This window comes from Eleutherodactylus coqui, chromosome 8 (genome assembly GCF_035609145.1).
Source record: "Eleutherodactylus coqui strain aEleCoq1 chromosome 8, aEleCoq1.hap1, whole genome shotgun sequence".
Taxonomy (NCBI): Eukaryota; Metazoa; Chordata; class Amphibia; order Anura; family Eleutherodactylidae; genus Eleutherodactylus; species Eleutherodactylus coqui.
This window is the reverse complement of record NC_089844.1, coordinates 53,691,458-53,711,010: the sequence shown is the minus strand read 5'-3', so window position 1 is coordinate 53,711,010 and position 19,553 is coordinate 53,691,458. Positions and strand designations below refer to the sequence as shown.

The window sequence follows — 19,553 nt, the reverse complement described above, 5'->3', positions numbered from 1 at the left end:
ATGGGTGAGTGCTGCCTCTGATTGACTCAGCGCAGGGACCAATCAGTGGCAGCTCTCAGGGTTTCAGGAAGAATTGTAAAATGAAAAAAAGGTTTGGTACAGTGTTAACCAGTAGAGCAATGTGTGATTGTTCTCAGTGCGAGAAACCAAGTAATCTTGTAGATATGATACCTTTTAATCAAAAACACGTGATGTTACACCAAGCTTTCGGATCCTCTATTGATCCTTCCTCAGGCTAAAATGGAACAAGAAGAATTGTAGCACTTTTATTCTCTTGATCAGTGGGATTCCTAGTGGTTGGACCCTTAAAGGGGTTTTCCTAGTGAAAACTATTGATGACCTATCCACAGGATAGGTCATTAATAGATAATTACCGAGGACCCACTACTTGGGATCCGCGGCCCACTGTAAGTTCAGCAGGACAGGGAATGAGAATGGAAGTGCCCTAGGTGGCTTCACTGCCATTAAAATCAATGGGAGCTGAAGTTGACTATCACATTTCCGGCACTTCTACCTCCAGCACTGGAGACATATGTGGAAGTGTAATAGCCACTTCAGCTGCCATTGATTTTAATGAGAGTGAAGCCAGTTAAGAGACTTCCACTCCTGTCTTCAATGACACACATCCAACCCACTGCACGGTCAGCAGGCTGAGCGAACAGCTCATTGCAGAAGATCCTGAGTAGCGGAACTGCGATGATTAACTATTGATGACCTACCAATAATATTTTTTTGTCCTTAAAACCCCTTGAACAACCACATATTCATGGTCTATCTTAGGGCCTTGTAAAAACAACTATTGACAATTAAAGAAAACATCTCAATACTATATTGACTAAACGTATATGTACATATAAGAATAAAATACAAAAACAAAGTCAAGTAAAGCAGCTACCTGTCTATGATTCCAATGCAGTCTTTGATCCGTGGTCCTCTACATCTGTAATGGAAGAAAAGGAAAAAAAAAATTAATAATACAAAGATAAAAAAAATACTTGGAAGTAAGAATATTAACAATGGGAAAAAATAAAACAAGAAATAATACCTAACATTATGAAATCCAGCAACCAATAACTGCAAGGCTCAACTCACAAGTCACATATTTTTATGCTGTGTCTGCAAGTTTTCTGAATGAAGCAAAACAATATTCTCCATTTGCCCCCAGATTACAGTAATAAATAATACACTAGTTGTAATATTGCTGGTCTTACTATAATTTCCCCTGGTATATGATGCACCTCTTCATATGTTAGCTGCATCCCGACACCTCTGTGCACCTTCTCGGAAATGTCAAACCTAGCAGAGGCGTAACTTAAAGCTCCTGGGCCCCAATGCAAAATGTGTAGCAGGGCCCCTAATTATAATGTTTTATTAATAGTACTGGGCTACCTATATGGAGAAGAGAGGCCTTATGGGCCCCCTAAGGCTCTTGGGCCCGGGTGCAACCGCATCCTCTACACCCACTATAGTTACGCCCCTGAAACCTAGTGTACATTTTCTGACATAATTACACCAGTTTCTGGATAAATTATACATAAATCTGTCAGTCCAAGATGTCCACGTCCCCTCCTGACAGGCCACACCCTCTTTATAAGAAAGTGGCAGAAACCAGAGAAGTCACACAATTTGTCAAAGTGAGCCTTGTGACAAAACTTTTTAATGCCATAATTCTGGCATTAAAACTGTAATAAATGCCCCCTTAAGTTGTTTAAATCCGAGCCATATGTTTGAAGATAATAAAACAAAGGGTACAATCAGAGGCCGTACTATCACTGCCTATTCTTGGGGCAACAGTACTTACATCCTGGGTGCCCTGATTTCATAAGTCTAAAATGATGGTGCTGCGGCCTCTAATTGGAAGGCAGCAGTCACAGGACTTCTGCTGTCAACAGACGCCGGGAGAGTCACTGGGGCGTAACTATAGAGGGTGCGGTTGCACCCGGGCCCATGAGCCTTAGGGGGCCCATAAGGCCTCTCTTCTCCATATAGGGAGCCTGGTACTATGAATAAAGCATTATAGTTGGGGGCCCTGTTACAGGATTTGCATTGGGGCTCAGAAGCTTCAAGTTATGCCTCTGTGCAGCATTGTTTAGGTATGGGTACGGGTACAGATACAGATAGAGGGGGGGCCCCAGCTCACCTTTTGCATCAGGGCCCCTGAGCCTTTAGTTACACCCCTGGGCTGCAGCACTGGATTGCCAAGGCTAAGGATAGTTAAGTACCCTTTGTTATATTAGTTTAACTCATTGAGCTCTACTTTTAAAAACTGGATTTGTAACAGCCCTTTAAGCAGCCCTGTTGAAAGCATTAGATGGTGCCAATGGTGCAAGACTTACGAGTGGGTTATCCATTACATAATTTGCAAGACCTTAGCTCAGTTTATGTCTATGTCTTTGAGATACTTCTACGTAAGCTTTGGATCTCTCAATATATAAATTCAGAGAAAATAAAATCCTAAAAAGAAAAACTACAAGAAAAAGAAACAACCCAAAAGCCAGCTGCAAACGAGCGCCGTATATAACACTATTATTTTCAGCCTTTCAAACCAAGCTTGTCATGCACAAGATCTTTTCATAACATGAGTCAGACTCCCATTCATGGAAAGAGTTAACTTTAAGGTCCTTTGTCTCAGCTGTCACCCGTGACAGAAATAATTACAATGATTGGTTTTCAAACAGCAGTAAACAAAGAGAGCAGAAGCATAAAGGTGGCGCCCTCCTCTACAAATTGGCATTAGCAGTAGCAAGTAAGCTTCACCTGTGCCCGCAGGAGACCTCCCAATGCCAAGGTCTTGTTTTTCTGCCCCTCTCTGGGTTTTTGGCTTACACAACACTGAGCCCGTGATTACTACCCACAAAAAAGCAGCACAGATCACAGCTTATCTCCATTCAAATGGCAGTTAAATGGCCAACGCACAATTATTTTCTGTTCCGTTTCTGTATAAACCCCTAGAGCTTAAAATTAGAATTGGCAACTTCAGGACAGGCTGATGTTAGACCAGCGCGCTCAACAGAAATGAAAAGGCTTTAAAGAAAGGATTGGAATTTCAAAAAGGCAAACAACCCAATGGTCTTATGGGTACAGATCTTGAATACACAAACACCTGGATTTTACTTCCCAGCTCATTATAAACATTGACATTAACTAAGCATTTCCATAAAATTATATTTCTGTCCATCTTGTCCCATCACACTAGAGGAAGAACATTTAAAAGGCTTAAGGAAAGCTTAGGGCTGCACCGCTTTGGGTCTTCCCTAATATGTCTTCATATTTCAATTCACTTGCTTCTTGATGAGTTGTGTTGATGCGGGTATTCAAAGAATGATTCTTATTTATCGTCAATTTCCTCCCTTTAAAGTAAGCTTCTACCACATATAAGGAAGGATAACAACTTCAAGGAAAGTGAGTTTCATGTGTTCACAGCGCTACTGAGTCAAGGAAAAAAATTACACATAAATATTAGTTACACTTGGAAGGTTACCCTAAAATACTGCTTCTACTTGAAAGCATTTGACTTCATAGGCCAACACATTTCATGGAAATTCACTCTGCCGTAGGTTCGCCGTAAGTCTATTCTTATTTGTTATTTGTCAATCTCCTATACTAAAAATGATCATTATTCTAGCGGCGTTCCTCTTTATATACTAATTATATATACAGTATATGCCACCAGTGTGACTCTCAGAAGCATTTGTGAGCACTCATTTGTTCAACACTCAGTTCTCATGGGCAGGAACTAAATCTTCAGCGTTCCTTGGCAAACATCTGTGTTCTGTAGTTAAAAAGACTGACTTCCAAAAACACAAATAAGCATGGCATAAATATAAAGGAATAGAACACAAAAAGCCTCACGCTTAACTTAAAACGTGTTTTAAGATTTCGTGTTATGCGTAGTCCAATCAAATCCCTTATTTTAATTTTCCGTGATGCTCGGAAAATGTAATGACTGTTTAACCATATCTTAATGAAACTTTGCGGGAAAAATGGCAATGACTAGTACACGATTCCTATCCTAGGTGGTCTTTTAGGCTTTGAATCATACATCACCTGTCAGTAGGAATAACATAGTGTTTTTTGATTACAGCACCCAGAGAGAGTACCAAAATTAAGGTTATTTACTTTAGAAAAAAAAACAACTGAGGTGCAAGCTAATAGCTATATATATGAAGGTGAAAACCCTCACTGATTGATTGACTGATGGACTGACTGGCTCCCTGACTGACGCTTCACTAATTCTCTAACTTCCTGGTGTCGTACAAATGTGAAATTTGGCACGAGCATTCTTTAGGTCCTAAATAGGAAAAGTAAAGGGGTCGCAATTTGATTATTCAATTCTAAGTGCAACAGTAAGTGACCTCCCATGTTATGTACCTAATCTAATTCTCTAACTTCCCAATGTCATACAAACTTGATTATTGAATTCTAAGTGCAAAAGCGAGTGACCCCCATATGTAATGTAACTAATAACACACATCTGTACCGCACAAACTTGAAATTTCGTACAACCATTCTTTAGTTCATAAATAGGAAAAGTGAAGGGGTCATAACCTCAATATTCAAATCTTGGCATGAAAAACTGTGCAAAATCCACGATACATGGTTTTCTCAAAAACCATAAAGCCCAGGGAAGTGTTTTGTATATACTGAAGAGAATCTACCTCACCTCTTTGTGTATATATTGAATAGAATCTAATGCTCCTCTATATGTATATGCTGAAAAGAATCTAAATGACCTCTGTGTGTATATACTGAGGAGAATCTACCACACCTCTATGTGTATATACTGAGGAGAATCTACCTCACCTCTGTGTGTATATACTGAGGAGAATCTACCTCACCTCTGTGTGTATATACTGAGGAGAATCTACCTCACCTCTGTGTATATATACTGAGGAGAATCTACCTCACCTCTATGTGTATATACTGAGAAGAATGTACCTCACCTCTATGTGTGTATACTGAGGAGAATCTACCTCACCTCTGTGTGTATATACTGAGGAGAATCTACCTCACCTCTGTGTGTATATACTGAGGAGAATCTAATTTACCTCTGTGTTCATATTCTGAAAGGCTGTAAAGTACATAAGGAAGCGGCCATGAACTGCAGGCACGGAGAATGCCTTTAAGGCTAAGAAGTGGCTGCAATCTGCAGTATGGGGGTAAACTTGAATAGAAAGGAGTGTTACCTTTAAGGGTAAAAAGTGAGGAGAGTCGGAGGGGCGGCACATTTTGCAGAGGGACATCAATACACGCAGTCTGAGGAGAATCTAATGCTCCTCTATGTGTATACATAATTTATTCCTCTGAAAACCATGATTTCATAAACTTTTCTATGTGAACAACAGGTAAAAACCTGTAGCAAATTAACACGGGTGCCGCTGGATACACCAGCTAATATATACAGTATATACACTATATGGACAAAAGTATTTGGACACTGCATGTTTTTCAAAAAAAAGTGCTTTATTCTTCTATTTAGTAACATTTTGGCCCTCCTTTGCTTGTATTACAGTGACAACACAGTGAGGCGTACTTTTCACAAGTTCTCTGTAAGTCTGGGCAGGAATAGCTGCCATTCCTCGTGTCAGGCTATGATACGAGATTGTTCTGAGGATGGGCGCAGGTGGCGATGTCGTACCCGTGTCTCCAGCTTGTCCCACAAGTGCTCGATCAGATGAAGGAATAGTTATTACAAAATGAGCAGCTTTTTATTTTAGCCATGCTCTTCCCAGCATACTGTTCGGCAAACTCAGCGTTTGCATATTTGCTGATTTTCTGTAGAGTCCAAATACTTTTGCGCATATAGTGTATATATGAACAGTCAATATGGAGATCTTCCCCATGATCTACTTACAGTTACAATCAAAATTGCTCAACCCCCATTGCAAATTAGGTTTATTTGCTAAATGTACGACTTTCAGCTGTTTAAGAAAAAAGAAAAAAGAAAACAAAAAAACTATCAAGAACAATTTGAATGGCTCAACACGGCTAATATAACAAGTAATTTGTCCAAATTCAACATAAAATGCCACTTTTAATAGCTACTACAGAATTATTCATCCCCCTCTCCTTCTCATAATAGGTGTATGCAGAGGCGTAGCTTCAAGCTTCTGGGCCCCAATGCAAAACCTGTAATGGGGCCCCCAACTGTAATGCTTTATTCATCGTACTGGGCTCCCTATATGGAGAAAAGTGGCTTCTGGGCCCCCTAAGGCTCCTGGGCCCGGGTGCAACCACATCCCCTGTAGTTACGCCAGTGGGTGTATGTATTACTTTTTGCTGTTATTACCTTCTGCAATCGTGAAGCATAGCTAGACATCAGCTGCTGACAATGTTCCTGTGGAATTTTTGTCCTTGTGGGCAATGGCCTCCTGTTTACTAATACTGTTGCGTTTGTGCGCTACAACTGTCGTCTTCAAGTCCCACAAAAGATTTTCAAGTCAGTCCACTACAGAATCTTCCAAGACTTCTAAAGCCAAGCCTTTGTGAGCTTTGAGGTACACTAGGGATCATTGTCATGCTGGAAGGTTCAATGAAGTCCAAACGTCAGGTTCTTCACAGAAGACATGACTTTTTGTCTTAGGATTTCCTGCTAGTTGATTGAATCCATCTTGCTCTTCACACGCTGCAGGTTTCCAGTTCTAGAGGAGGCAAAGCAGTTCCAAAGCATCACTGTATGCAGAATGCCTCTTTCAGCGTATGCTTCAATCCTTCTCCTCCAGGCATACCGCTGACCCGTAAGCATGAACAGTTCCAGTTTTGTTTAGTCATTGAACAGAATCCCTAAACTTCTGCTTATTTAGATGGTTTTGACAATATTGGAGCCAACATTTCATGTGCTTTTGGGTCAGTCAAGATGTAAGTCTTGGAGTTCAGGCATAAAGACTATAGATGAGCAAGCATCCAAATGCTTGGGTCCGCGTTATTCGAGTCGAGCTTTTCGTAAAATTCGAGAGCTCTACTTGAGTAACGAACCCCATTGACTACAATGGGAGACTCGAGCATTTTTGTATGTGGGACGCCGGGTGCTGAGCTTTTTTTTTTTTTTTTTTTCTAGGTTCGTTTCTCTCTCTCTCTCGCCTGCCAGACAATAAATTTGCCAATGACGTGCACTGTGTCGCAGCCGGGAGGGGCCAAAACAGGCACGTCACAGCGTGGAGGAGCCAAAAACTGGGGCAGGGTCGAACACGGCTTGATGCTCGTTTGAGTATCGAGCACCATCGAGTACGCTAATACTCAAACGAGCATCAAGCTCGACAGAGTACGTTCGCTCAACTCTAATGAAGACCTTCAATGTTTAGTATGTACCTTACTATGCAAGCGGCAACCTCAGTGCCTGCTGCTACCGAATATTGCTGAAGGTCTTTTGCAGTCATTTGAGGGTGGAATCTGGTGGCCACCAGTGACCGGTTCCTCTTCCTGCCACGTCCAGGTAGTGTAGTCAGTGTTCCCCTTACTTTGAACATGCAAACTATGAATCTTACAACTGTATTTCTAGGAACATTTGACGCCTTTGTTATCTTTTAATAATTTTAATTGTTTGTGCAAGGCAATAATCTCTTCTCTTAACTTTTTGGACCACTTGACTTAACTATATTGGATAGAGACTGTGCTGACAGCATAGAAAGGCAGTCAAGCCATTCTATTCCCCATCTCTGCCTGCATTATTAATCAGATTTTTCTAATGTTAAATTTAGATAGGAAAACCTCATTCATGTGTAGAGTCTCTTTTCTTGGTTTTAAATTGCTGTGAAATCCCCAGAGTAGTATAGCATATTTATAATTAATTACATAATAATTAGATATTTGAAAGGACCAACGGCCACAAAGATATCGTTGCACACAAAATGTTAAGCCATTATCATTCTTGCATGACATTTTTAGGAAATATCTACTTATTTAGAGATTTCTGCCTATGAATCAGGTGTTCACCTGCTGTGGTAAGTTACTGCTGCTTTTAGGCAGAATGAATGCAGTAGCTTAATACCAAGTAAATACTGCTTGTGTACAGAAGGCTTAACAATCGGCTTCTTTATACCAGGTTGGTGACTATTGATTTGCATAGACTTGTAAATTCCCATTTATATGTAACATGTCTCACTTTCTTTTACAATTGCTGCCATTAATTTACATCTGCCTTCTTGCAGACAAATTGTTGTCTGCAAGAATCAGCTACTATAACTAGAAAAGATGTAAAAAAGAAATTGGTAAGAGATGGAGAGGATCCGAAAAATCCCGGACCTACATGGTCAATTTCCAGGGACGTCTGAGCCTCCTTTCATTACTCCACTCCATTATTAATTTACTGCTGTACACAATATCATCAATCATGAAGTGTAATATCTTCACATTCTATAAATCTAATATAATATTTCTACTGTCTATAGTCTAATAGCTGATATTCTCTTCCAATGTTGCTCTTTTCCCATAACAGACAGTGATACTGTCCCATTATTGGCCCATTATTGCCATTATTGACAATTAGGGTATTCACACGATTGTTCTTTCAATTGGTTTGATGTGTGAATGAAATCCCTGCATGTAATATTACTGCCCTTTTTCACAGTTGAGAATAGCACATGCAATGGGAGGACAGTGAATATTGGATAGCACACAGACAAGTTTCCACATGCTGTCCAGTTCCAGTTATACCCAAGTTTTTAAGGTGTAACTTGCATATGGCCGCCTGAGTACAGACCTAGGGCTCCTTCACACTGATATATTTGCTCACGTATTTACACATGCAATATGCAGGGAATGGAACCCATTGGAAGGGCGTGGTTAGCGGCGCATGACAGAGAATGCGTAGGGTCTCCTCTCCTGGTCACACGCCTGTAAAATGGCAAAAAACAGCTGTGGACAGCAACTAATTGGAGCTTGTTGTTTACCTCCTGCACTCCTAACAGTGCCAGATCATAAACCCCGATGGTCCACAGCAGAAATAACAAGAGCCCTTTAAAGCTTACAGGCTATTTTCCTGATAGTGAGGGGCCGCAAAATAGCGCTGACCAGTAGCAGTAGCATGTAGCTATGGTGTCCCAACAATGACCAAGACACAAGGCCCACACTGAGGAGCTGGTGGGGTGGAGTTGGCACTTGTCAGGGTGACTCTACCAGTAGAAAAAAACTGTACTGAGCATGACTGATGGTGAGCCATCACGGTCATCTACAATACAGGAAAATAAGGTATGGAGGGTCACCGGCTGGCCTAAGAGGTATGCCCAAAATAATTAAAAATGAATAACTTAAAGATTTCCTCACTACTTTACCGTCCTGCTTCCTGATGTTAGCCAACATGATCTAACAATAGACCAAGCTCATAGGCTCCCAAGCCTAGGTCGCATTCTAGTTCTATACCAAGCGATGTGATTACTTGCATACTTTGTTTCATATAAAAGACAAAATAATGGAAGCTGCCAGGCTCTCTCCCATAATTCCAGATGGATTAAAAAATATTTGCTGATCTGCCTGCCACTACACTCCTGCGCAGGAGAGCATTTACACACAATACCAAAATACTAAGGGAAAACAGCATCATACATAAGTAGAGTTTTCTGATGAAGCTGATCATCACAAGAAACGGAAACAAAATTGTGGCACAGTCACCAGAGGATGCTCTAAAGCTCTGCTCAGGATGGAATCCCATCCCACAAGATCCCATTGAACCAAGTGGAAAAAGAAACTCTCCATCCATCCATGTGGAGTGATCCAGAAGTGCCTATGGCACATGTCAACCCAAATAACACTTACACTACTCTTTGCCATATGTAGGCCAACGTCACTCATCTAGAATATGCATGGCCTGTTTCTACTTCTCCTTTGCCAGGTATTCTACCTTCTAATATTACCGTGTTTAGCACAAAATTTTCTGGTAATCTGAAATTCCAGTTCCCCACCAGGACTATGGTAATGATTGTAGTATTGACTTCTGTGATTATTTGTGTTATTGTGTTACTGTTATTATTCCATGTTATAGGGCTTACTGCTTACTTTAATACCACTGTATTATTTTTTAGTGTATACTGGTCCGAGATACTTTGGTGTACGTGTTGAAACCGGATGTGCTTTGGGTGGAGGGAAGCTGGGGAATTCCCTGAGGTGATCTTAAACCTCTGGTGGTGGGGAGGGGGGGGGGGGATCCTCCAGGTTCTCTCCCAGCCTAATCAGACCTTGATAAAATATAATAATGGTATTAAATATAACCTCCATCAATGCCAAAGGTTTAAATTCACCTGTTAAAAGAGTAATGCTATGGTGAGAGGCCCAAGCGATAAATGCTGACGTTCTATGTTCTATGTGTAAAACATTTAAATAAGGAAGATATATTTTAATTAAACCACAAGCGATTTTACTCAAATTTTTTCATCCTCAGCAATGCATAAAAAAGAAGGAGTGATTGTAGATGTTAACTATATGGTAGCATTCTCTCTTGGGAGGGCAGTTATTGATAAGGGCAGACGATATGTCGCTCTGGTCTGCTCTATCAGCATTGTTTCCTATACTATAACTTCAGTGTACTTAATTCTAGACATGAATTAAGACCCTCTCAATTAGAAAGAAACACAAAGTAGGTTCCTTAACGCTAATAGATGATTTTAAAAAACTCTCTAGCCCTCTATGGATGCATCTACTTCTAACCCCACCAATTGATCAATCTCTATTGTTTCTCTTCAATAATAATAACTTATTTGACATAATGCATAAACCCAACTCGGTATGACAATACCCTTTTCTAGCACCCTAACAAAGTATACAGCAGAATTGCCTTTATGTTGGTGGAGAAAAATCTTCTCAGCAATATCTCTTCCACAGCCATAGGCACCCTATCATAGTCAGATTATGCCCCTACAATAATGTCAGTACATTAATAGTTTAACCAATCAGTTTGGCGCCTCAACAACTATATACTGCAACACCCAAAATATGCCCTCCACTGATTACAAGCACTAGTAGATTTCTTCAACCATAATGATAATGGCGAGGTATCTGATCCTACTTTATGGCCTTTATAAGGAGCCACTTTTTAACACAAGCATCTTATGACAACACACATAGTAATACTCGACGACTAGCATTGTGAACACAACTATGCACACTACATAGACAGAATAAAATATCATATTCTATAGAAAGAGCCAAAGAGATATCTGCGGTACACCAACAACTTCAGGAACTTCAAACATGTGACCACGATTTAGTTCTAAGAAAATTGAGAACGACCTACTACTGGCATGGCGATAGACCAGGAGCTTTAATAGTGAGACAAGCTAGAGCGCACTCATCTAAACTCTGCATTCCCTACATTTTAATCCTGAGGGCATTGTGGACACATTAGCAACATATTGTAAATCATTATATAATTTACTGAGGATACCTTTACTACACAACCCACACACAATGATATAACTACATTCTTGAAGACCATAGAGTTGCCCACACAATCAAAGTATGAGGTGAATATTCTATGTCAACCATTCAATGCAGTCGAGGTCGTGGGTCTATTAAGTCCCTTAAATCAATGAGTATTACAAAACCCACAGATACACCTTAGCCCCTTGCTTATCTAAAGTATTTAATGAAATGGTGGTCAAGGGCTGCACTCCACCAGAGATACTGAATGCTATCATTATCACTCTGCCTAAACCTGGGAAAATCCAGACAGCCCACCCAATTTCAGGCCTATGTGTCTTTTGAATACAGACATAAAAATATATGCAAAAGTGTTAGCTAATAGAATCTCAGAGGTTATGCCAAACCTAATTAAAAAGGATCAGGTAAGATTTATCAAAGGATGTCCGACAGTGGATAGTGCTCGCCGTTTTATAGATATTATCTCTATGATGTCTAATCAGGGGATGCCTTCCTTGTTCCTTGCTTTGGATATGGAGAAGGCATTTGACCACGTACATTGGGGTTACCTTACAGAGTTTCTTTTGGAATGTCATCTGGCAGCTTTTTGCTGTCACCTATAATGGTCCCATACTCCTCCTCCTCAGCCCAGGTGTTTAACTCTGGCTCAATTTTCACCCCACTCTCCACCTCCAATGGAATACGTCAGGGGTGTCCATTCTCTCCGATACGCTTTGCTCAGATGATTCGCTCATTCCCTAATGTGGTGGCCCAGAACATATATTCTTGGCCCCTCCATAAATTTCATGCATGTAATGTCTTGTGTAGATGCACTGTGCAGATTTTGTCTAGTCATTTGTCATGTGTGTTACACCGCTGCAGTGAGTAAAGAGTTAATGTCTGACTGAAGCTGGGATATGCCTGTGAATGTAACCATTTCATCTCATATGGTATGCTAGAGGATATAAGTATGAGTGATTTGGGTGTGGTAGAAAAAGTTGGAGATTCAGGAAAGGAGGACAAACAGTGCCTTCAACCCTCATGTGGTGAAGAGAATGGAAGAAGAGGCGCAATTCCCTGAGAGGTTCTATGCCAAGAAACATTTAAGAGTAAAGTGAAAGAGAGAGAATAACCTAAGACCCGGATTATCGTGCAGAGGTACTGTGTCCAGGGAATATCTGTGAAGAGTCAACCCCTTCTCTTTTACCAGGAGCTGTCCCGGACAGATAACTAGGACTGTTGGGCCGGTGTCATCCTGAGTATACCCCTTCCAGGAGTGGTTCTGTACAAATCCTCAGGATTGTAGGACCAGCATCACCCTGAGTTCCTCCCAGATCTTCTTCCTCTGTTTGGCCTGCACTGCTGTATGAGTGTACCTTTGTAAAGTGTTCCAGTTATTACAGTAAAGTTCTCCCAGGCCCTGACCGCTCCCAGGGACTGAGGTACTAAAAAGTTAACAGTGTGTGTACTCTACTTATTACTGCCAACGTCATATTCCGGTGGGAAAGGAATGGTGGCGTCACCCTTGACAACCTGCAGATCCTGTTAAATGTTTAATTGCCATCCCTATCCTAGGAGTGTCTAGAAGATGCCCTGTGGTACTTGGGCCGAGGTCACATGCAGCCCTCCGGGAAGGAGACTGGTGAGTGCCGTCATGACCCTTGACAGCTTTAACCTCCCAGCTCCTATGCGTGGGCCTTGTGTCCTGAGTGAACCCTCCGGGTCACCACACCACTATCTCCGGCATCAAAGTAGACACTACTGAACACTGCTTTGGTCAATTTGCAGATGATGTGATTCTGTGCCTGACAGCTCCAGGGTACTCAGTTTTCTCTGAGTACATTCTCAAATATTACTGAGAGATTAGGCTTGGTGAGCTACTACAACGTTCATGCTTACAAACCTTTAATTCTCAATATCAGAATCCCTGAAACCACCCAAAAAAGACTATAAAACCTCTTTCTGTATAAATGGTCAGAAGGGCAAATTCCATATCTGGGTATTACACCAATGTCTTCTATAAAACAGTTAGGCCCTGTTAACTTTAAAGCCTATCATTGCTAGAAAAAGATATCAAGTCCTATTCTAACCTACAAAATATCCTGGTTGGGTCATATCTCTATTACAAAGATGTTATTACTCTCCAAAGCCCTGTACCTATTCCACAACCTTCCTTAGCCATACCAAACCATATACTGAGCAAAATACAAAACCTATTAATGTGTTGTATTTGGTACAACCACAGGGCTAGAGTTCCAGCAAAGATCCCGTACCTTCACCCTTGTCAAAGAAGATTGAGATGTCCATGCATAGAAAATATTACTATGCTGTCCTACTAGATCAAATGAGGAGTTGGTGGTTAGATGATTCACCCAAGCACTGGGTCAATATTGTATCACCTCTTACAAAATTTGAGACTTATTGGTATAATTTAAAAAAGCACTCCAAAGGGATTCCTGTAGCATATGCAGCACTAACCTTAGGCCCTTTACCACTTACACCTCTTTTCAAAACCAGATGGTAAGAAGAAATCCAGGAGTCTTTCAATGAGGACCAATGATTATAAGCCTTCCAGCTAGGATTTAAATCATGCCATTGTACAAACCACTTGGAAACTAATAGAAAACTATTATATAGAAGGTAATTAATCCTGTATTGTCTAGCAAAGATATCCCTGCAAAATTCTAACATTTGCTGGGAAATGCAAAAAGCAGGAAGGCTCTTTGCTTCACATCTGGTGGTCATGCCCACCTCTCAAGGTTCTGTGGGAACAGATTCATTATGCAATTAGTTCCGACTTGTAAATAGACCTACGCTAGGGCCCAAGTATTGGCCTGCAGTGCTTTCCATTGGCTTTGAGGGGTGTACTCCACATGACCGTTTTATGATCTCCCATATATTAACAGTAACTAGATCAGCTATTGCCAGGAAATGGAGATCCCCAGATGCTCCCTCTCTGGCCAAAATTCTCTAAACAACCCAACATAACTGTTTTATGGAACATATGATTGCAGGCAGATTGGTGCAGCTGGATGGATTCAACCGATGTTGAAAAGGGTGGCTCTGTTTCTTTGACTATTCTTGCTGACCCGACTGTTTGCTGCAGCTACATTAGGGCATTACAATTTACTATATATCATATGACTATAATTGATTTGTCTGTCTAACTCAGGATATACAATGGCATAAAAGGTTGTCTTATTAGTATACTTCTCGGACCACAATTCATAATTCATAGCATTGTCTTTAATTTATATGATTGTTCTGTTTCTTCTTTTCTCTCTACACTACTCAATCCGTTTTTAATTCCAATGTTTTTTTTCCACAGTGACTTTTGCTCACAAACAAGTGTTTCTTAAATCTAGCATAACCCACTTCAAATCCATGGAAAGAGTAATGTAATGACTCTTAAATAGAGATGAGCGAACGTACTCGTCCGAGCTTGATGCTCGGGCGAATATTAGGGTGTTCGGGATGCTCGTTACTCGTAACGAGTACCACGCGATGTTCGGGTTACTTTCACTTTCATCTCTGAGACGTTAGCGCGCTTTTCTGGCCAATTGAAAGACAGGGAAGGCATTACAACTTCCCCCTGTGATGTTCCAGCCCTATACCACCCCCTGCTGTGAGTGGCTGGGGAGATCAGGTGTCACCCGAGTATAAAAGTCGGCCCCTCCCACGGCTCGCCTCAGATGTGTTGTGACAGAGATCAGGGACAGTGGTATCGTGTTGGAGCTGCTGTAGGGAGAGTGTTAGGAGTTAGTGTAGGCTTCAAGAACCCCAACGGTCCTTCTTAGGGCCACATCTAACCGTGTGCAGTACTGAGGAGGCTGCCTTTTGCAGTGGTGCACATTTTTTTTTTTCCAAATCGGCCGTGCAGAGCATTGTGCCCTGCAGTAATACTCCAGGGACAGAAGTGGTGGTTAGGCAGGGAGAGTGTTAGGAGTTAGTGTAGGCTTCAAGAACCCCAACGGTCCTTCTTAGGGCCACATCTAACCGTGTGCAGTACTGTGGAGGCTGCTGTTAGCAGTGTTGCACTTTTTTTTTTCCCCCAAATCGGCCGTGCAGAGCATTGCGCCCTGCAGTAATACTCCAGGGACAGAATTGTGTAGGCAGGGCCAGAAGACATATTTTATTGATTGAATATAGGCAGTGGGCCTTTCCTTTAAAAAAAAAGGGCAAAAATTCTATTTGGCCTGTCTCTGACAGTCCTCAGCGTTCTGGGTACGTGTGTGCTGGGTGGCGAACGTAAAAAAAATCATACGCAGCCAACTAAGTTTAACAGCAGGCTTGCGCCAATTTATTTCCTGGCTGGGAAATCACCGCTCTGCTGCAGTTAATAACAGTGCAACACTGCAGTTCTGTGATACACAGCAGGGCCACACAACACATTTATTAATTGATTGAATATAGTCAGTGGGCCTTTCCTTTAAAAAAAAAAGGGCAAAAATTCTATTTGGCCTGCAGGCTTGCGCCAATTTATTTCCTGGCTGGGAAATCACCGCTCTGCTGCAGTTAATAACAGTGCAACACTGCAGTTCTGTGATACACAGCAGGGCCACACAACACATTTATTAATTGATTGAATATAGTCAGTGGGCCTTTCCTTTAAAAAAAAAAGGGCAAAAATTCTATTTGGCCTGCAGGCTTGCGCCAATTTATTTCCTGGCTGGGAAATCACCGCTCTGCTGCAGTTAATAACAGTGCAACACTGCAGTTCTGTGACACACAGCAGGGCCACAACACATTTATTATTGATTGAACATACGCAGTGGGCCTTTCCTTTAAAAAAAAAAAGGGCAAAAATTCTATTTGGCCTGCAGGCTTGCGCCAATTTATTTCCTGGCTGGGAAATCACCGCTCTGCTGCAGTTAATAACAGTGCAACACTGCAGTTCTGTGACACACTGCAGGGCCACAACACATTTATTATTGATTGAATATAGGCAGTGGGCCTTTCCTTTAAAAAAAAAGGGCAACTATTCTATTTGGCCTGCCTCTGACAGTCCTCAGCGTTCTGGGTACGTGTGTGCTGGGTGGAGAACTTAAACAAAAATCATACGCAGCCAGCTAAGTTTAACAGCAGGCTTGCGCCAATTTATTTCCTGGCTGGGAAATCAAATCACTGGTAATACAGCATGCTGAGGGGTAGGGGTAGGCCTAGAGGACGTGGATGCGGCCGAGGACGCGTAGGCCCAAGTGAGGGTGTGGGCACAGGCCGAACTCCTGATCCAGGTGTATCGCAGCTGACTGCTGCGCGATTAGGAGAGAGGCACGTTTCTGGCGTCCCCACATTCATCGCACAATTAATGGGTCCACGCGGGAGACCTTTATTAGAAAATGAGCAGTGTGAGCAGGTCCTGTCGTGGATGGCAGAAAGTGCTTCGAGCAACCTATCGTCCACCCACAGTTCTGCGCCGTCCACTGCTGCAAATCCGAATCCTCTGGCTGCTGCTCCTCCTTCCTCCCAGCCTCCTCACTCCACTACAATGACACATGCTCAGGAGCGGGAAGACTCCCAGGAACTGTTCTCGGGCCCCTGCTCAGATTGGGCAGCAGTGGTTCCTCTCCCACCAGAGGAGTTTATCGTCACTGATGCCCAACCATTGGAAAGTTCCCGGGGTCCGGGGGATGAGGCTGGGGACTTCCGGCAACTGTCTCAAGACCTTTCAGTGGGTGAGGAGGACGATGACGATGAGACACAGTTGTCTATCGGTGAGGTAGTAGTAAGGGCAGTAAGTCCGAGGGAGGAGCGCACAGAGGATTCTGAGGAAGAGCAGCAGGACGATGAGGTGACTGACCCCACCTGGTTTGCAACGCCTACTCAGGACAGGTCTTCAGAGGGGGAGGCAAGGGCAGCAGCAGGGCAGGTTGCAAGAGGCAGTGCGGTGTCCAGGGGTAGAGGCAGGGCCAGACCGAATAATCCACCAACTGTTTCCCAAAGGGCACCCTCGCGCCATGCCACCCTGCAGAGGCCAAGGTGCTCTAAGGTCTGGCAGTTTTTCACAGAGACGCCTGACGACCGACGAACAGTGGTGTGCAACCTTTATCGCGCCAAGATCAGCCGGGGAGCCACCACCAACAGCCTCACCACCACCAGCATGCGCAGACATATGATGGCCAAGCACCCCACAAGGTGGGACGAAGGCCGTTCACCGCCTCTGGTTTGCACCGCTGCCTCTCCCCCTGTGCCCCAACCTGCCACTGAGATCCAACCCCCCTCTCAGGACACAGGCACTACCGTCCCCTGGCCTGCACCCACACCCTCACCTCCGCTGTCCTCGGCCCCATCCACCAATGTCTCGCACCGCACCGTCCAGCCGTCACTAGCGCAAGTGTTTGAGCGCAAGCGCAAGTACGCCGCCACGCACCCGCACGCTCAAGCGTTAACCGTCCACATAGCCAAATTTATCAGCCTTGAGATGCTGCTGTATAGGGTTGTGGAAACGGAGTCCTTCAAAAGTATGATGGCGGCGGCGGCCCCGCGCTACTCAGTTCCCAGTCGCCACTACTTTTCCCGATGTGCCATCCCAGCCCTGCACGACCACGTCTCCCGCAACATTGTACGCGCCCTCACCAACGCGGTTACTGCCAAGCTCCACTTAACAACGGACACGTGGACAAGCACAGGCGGGCAGGGCCACTACATCTCCCTGACGGCACATTGGGTGAATTTAGTGGAGGCTGGGACAGAGTCAGAGCCTGGGACCGCTCACGTCCTACCCACCCCCAGAATTGCGGGCCCCAGCTCGGTGGTGGTATCTTCGGCGGTGTATGCTTCTTCCACTAAAGCACCCTCCTCCTCCTCCTCCGCAACCTCTGTCTCGCAATCTAGATGTGTCAGCAGCAGCAGGACGTCGCCAGCAGTCGGTGTCGCGCGGCGTGGCAGCACAGCGGTGGGCAAGCATCAGCAGGCCGTGCTGAAACTACTCAGCTTAGGAGATAAGAGGCACACGGCCCACGAACTGCTGCAGGGTCTAACAGAGCAGACCGACCGTTGGCTTGCGCCGCTGAGCCTCCAACCGGGCATGGTCGTGTGTGACAACGGGCGTAACCTGGTGGCGGCTCTGCAGCTCGGCAGCCTCACGCACGTGCCATGCCTGGCCCACGTCTTTAATTTGGTGGTTTAGCGCTTTCTGAAAAGCTACCCACGCTTGTCAGACCTGCTCGTAAAGGTGCGCCGGCTCTGCGCACACATTTCCGCAAGTCCCACACGGATGCTGCCACCCTGCGCACCCTGCAACATCGGTTTAATCTGCCAGTGCACCGACTGCTGTGCGAGGTGCCCACACGGTGGAACTCTACGCTCCACATGTTGGCCAGGCTCTATGAGCAGCATAGAGCTATAGTGGAATACCAACTCCAACATGGGCGGCGCAGTGGGAGTCAGCCTCCTCAATTATTTTCAGAAGAGTGGGCCTGGTTGGCAGACATCTGCCAGGTCCTTGGAAAGTTTGAGGAGTCTACCCAGGTGGTGAGTGGCGATGCTGCAATCATTAGCGTCACCATTCCTCTGCTATGCCTCTTGAGAAGTTCCCTGCAAAGCATAAAGGCAGATGCTTTGCGCTCGGAAACGGAGGCGGGGGAAGACAGTATGTCGCTGGATAGTCAGAGCACCCTCCTGTCTATATCTCAGCGCGTTGAGGAGGAGGAGGAGGAGCATGAGGAGGATGAGGAGGAGGGGGAAGAGACAGCTTGGCCCACTGCTGACGGTACCCATGCTGCTTGCCTGTCATCCTTTCAGCGTGTATGGCCGGAGGAGGAGGATCCTGAAAGTGATCTTCCTAGTGAAGACAGCCATGTGTTGCGTACAGGTACCCTGGCACACATGGCTGACTTCATGTTAGGATGCCTTTCTCGTGACCCTCGCGTTGCACGCATTCTGGCCACTACGGATTACTGGGTGTACACACTGCTCGACCCACGTATAAGGAGAACCTTTCCACTCTCATTCCCGAAGAGGAAAGGGGTTCGAGAGTGTTGCTATACCACAGGACCCTGGCGGACAAGCTGATGGTAAAATTCCCATCCGACAGCGCTAGTGGCAGAAGGCGCAGTTCCGAGGGCCAGGTAGCAGGGGAGGTGCGGAGATCGAGCAGCATGTACAGCACAGGCAGTGCAACACTCTTTAGGGCCCTGGACAGCTTTATGGCTCCCCACCAAGACTGTGTCACCGCTCCCCAGTCAAGGCTGAGTCGGCGGGAG

General features: G+C 44.0%; 1 protein-coding gene across 1 annotated transcript in view; it reads right to left on the bottom strand.

The window, feature by feature from the left end:
- The window catches only part of ERBB4 (erb-b2 receptor tyrosine kinase 4), a 1,004,693-nt gene that overhangs the window by 218,100 nt on the left and 767,040 nt on the right, over positions 1-19,553 (bottom strand). The window contains exon 16 of the mRNA XM_066575628.1: positions 896-940. Within this exon, the coding sequence (XP_066431725.1) occupies positions 896-940 (45 nt within the window). The remainder of the gene's footprint in view (positions 1-895; positions 941-19,553) is intronic.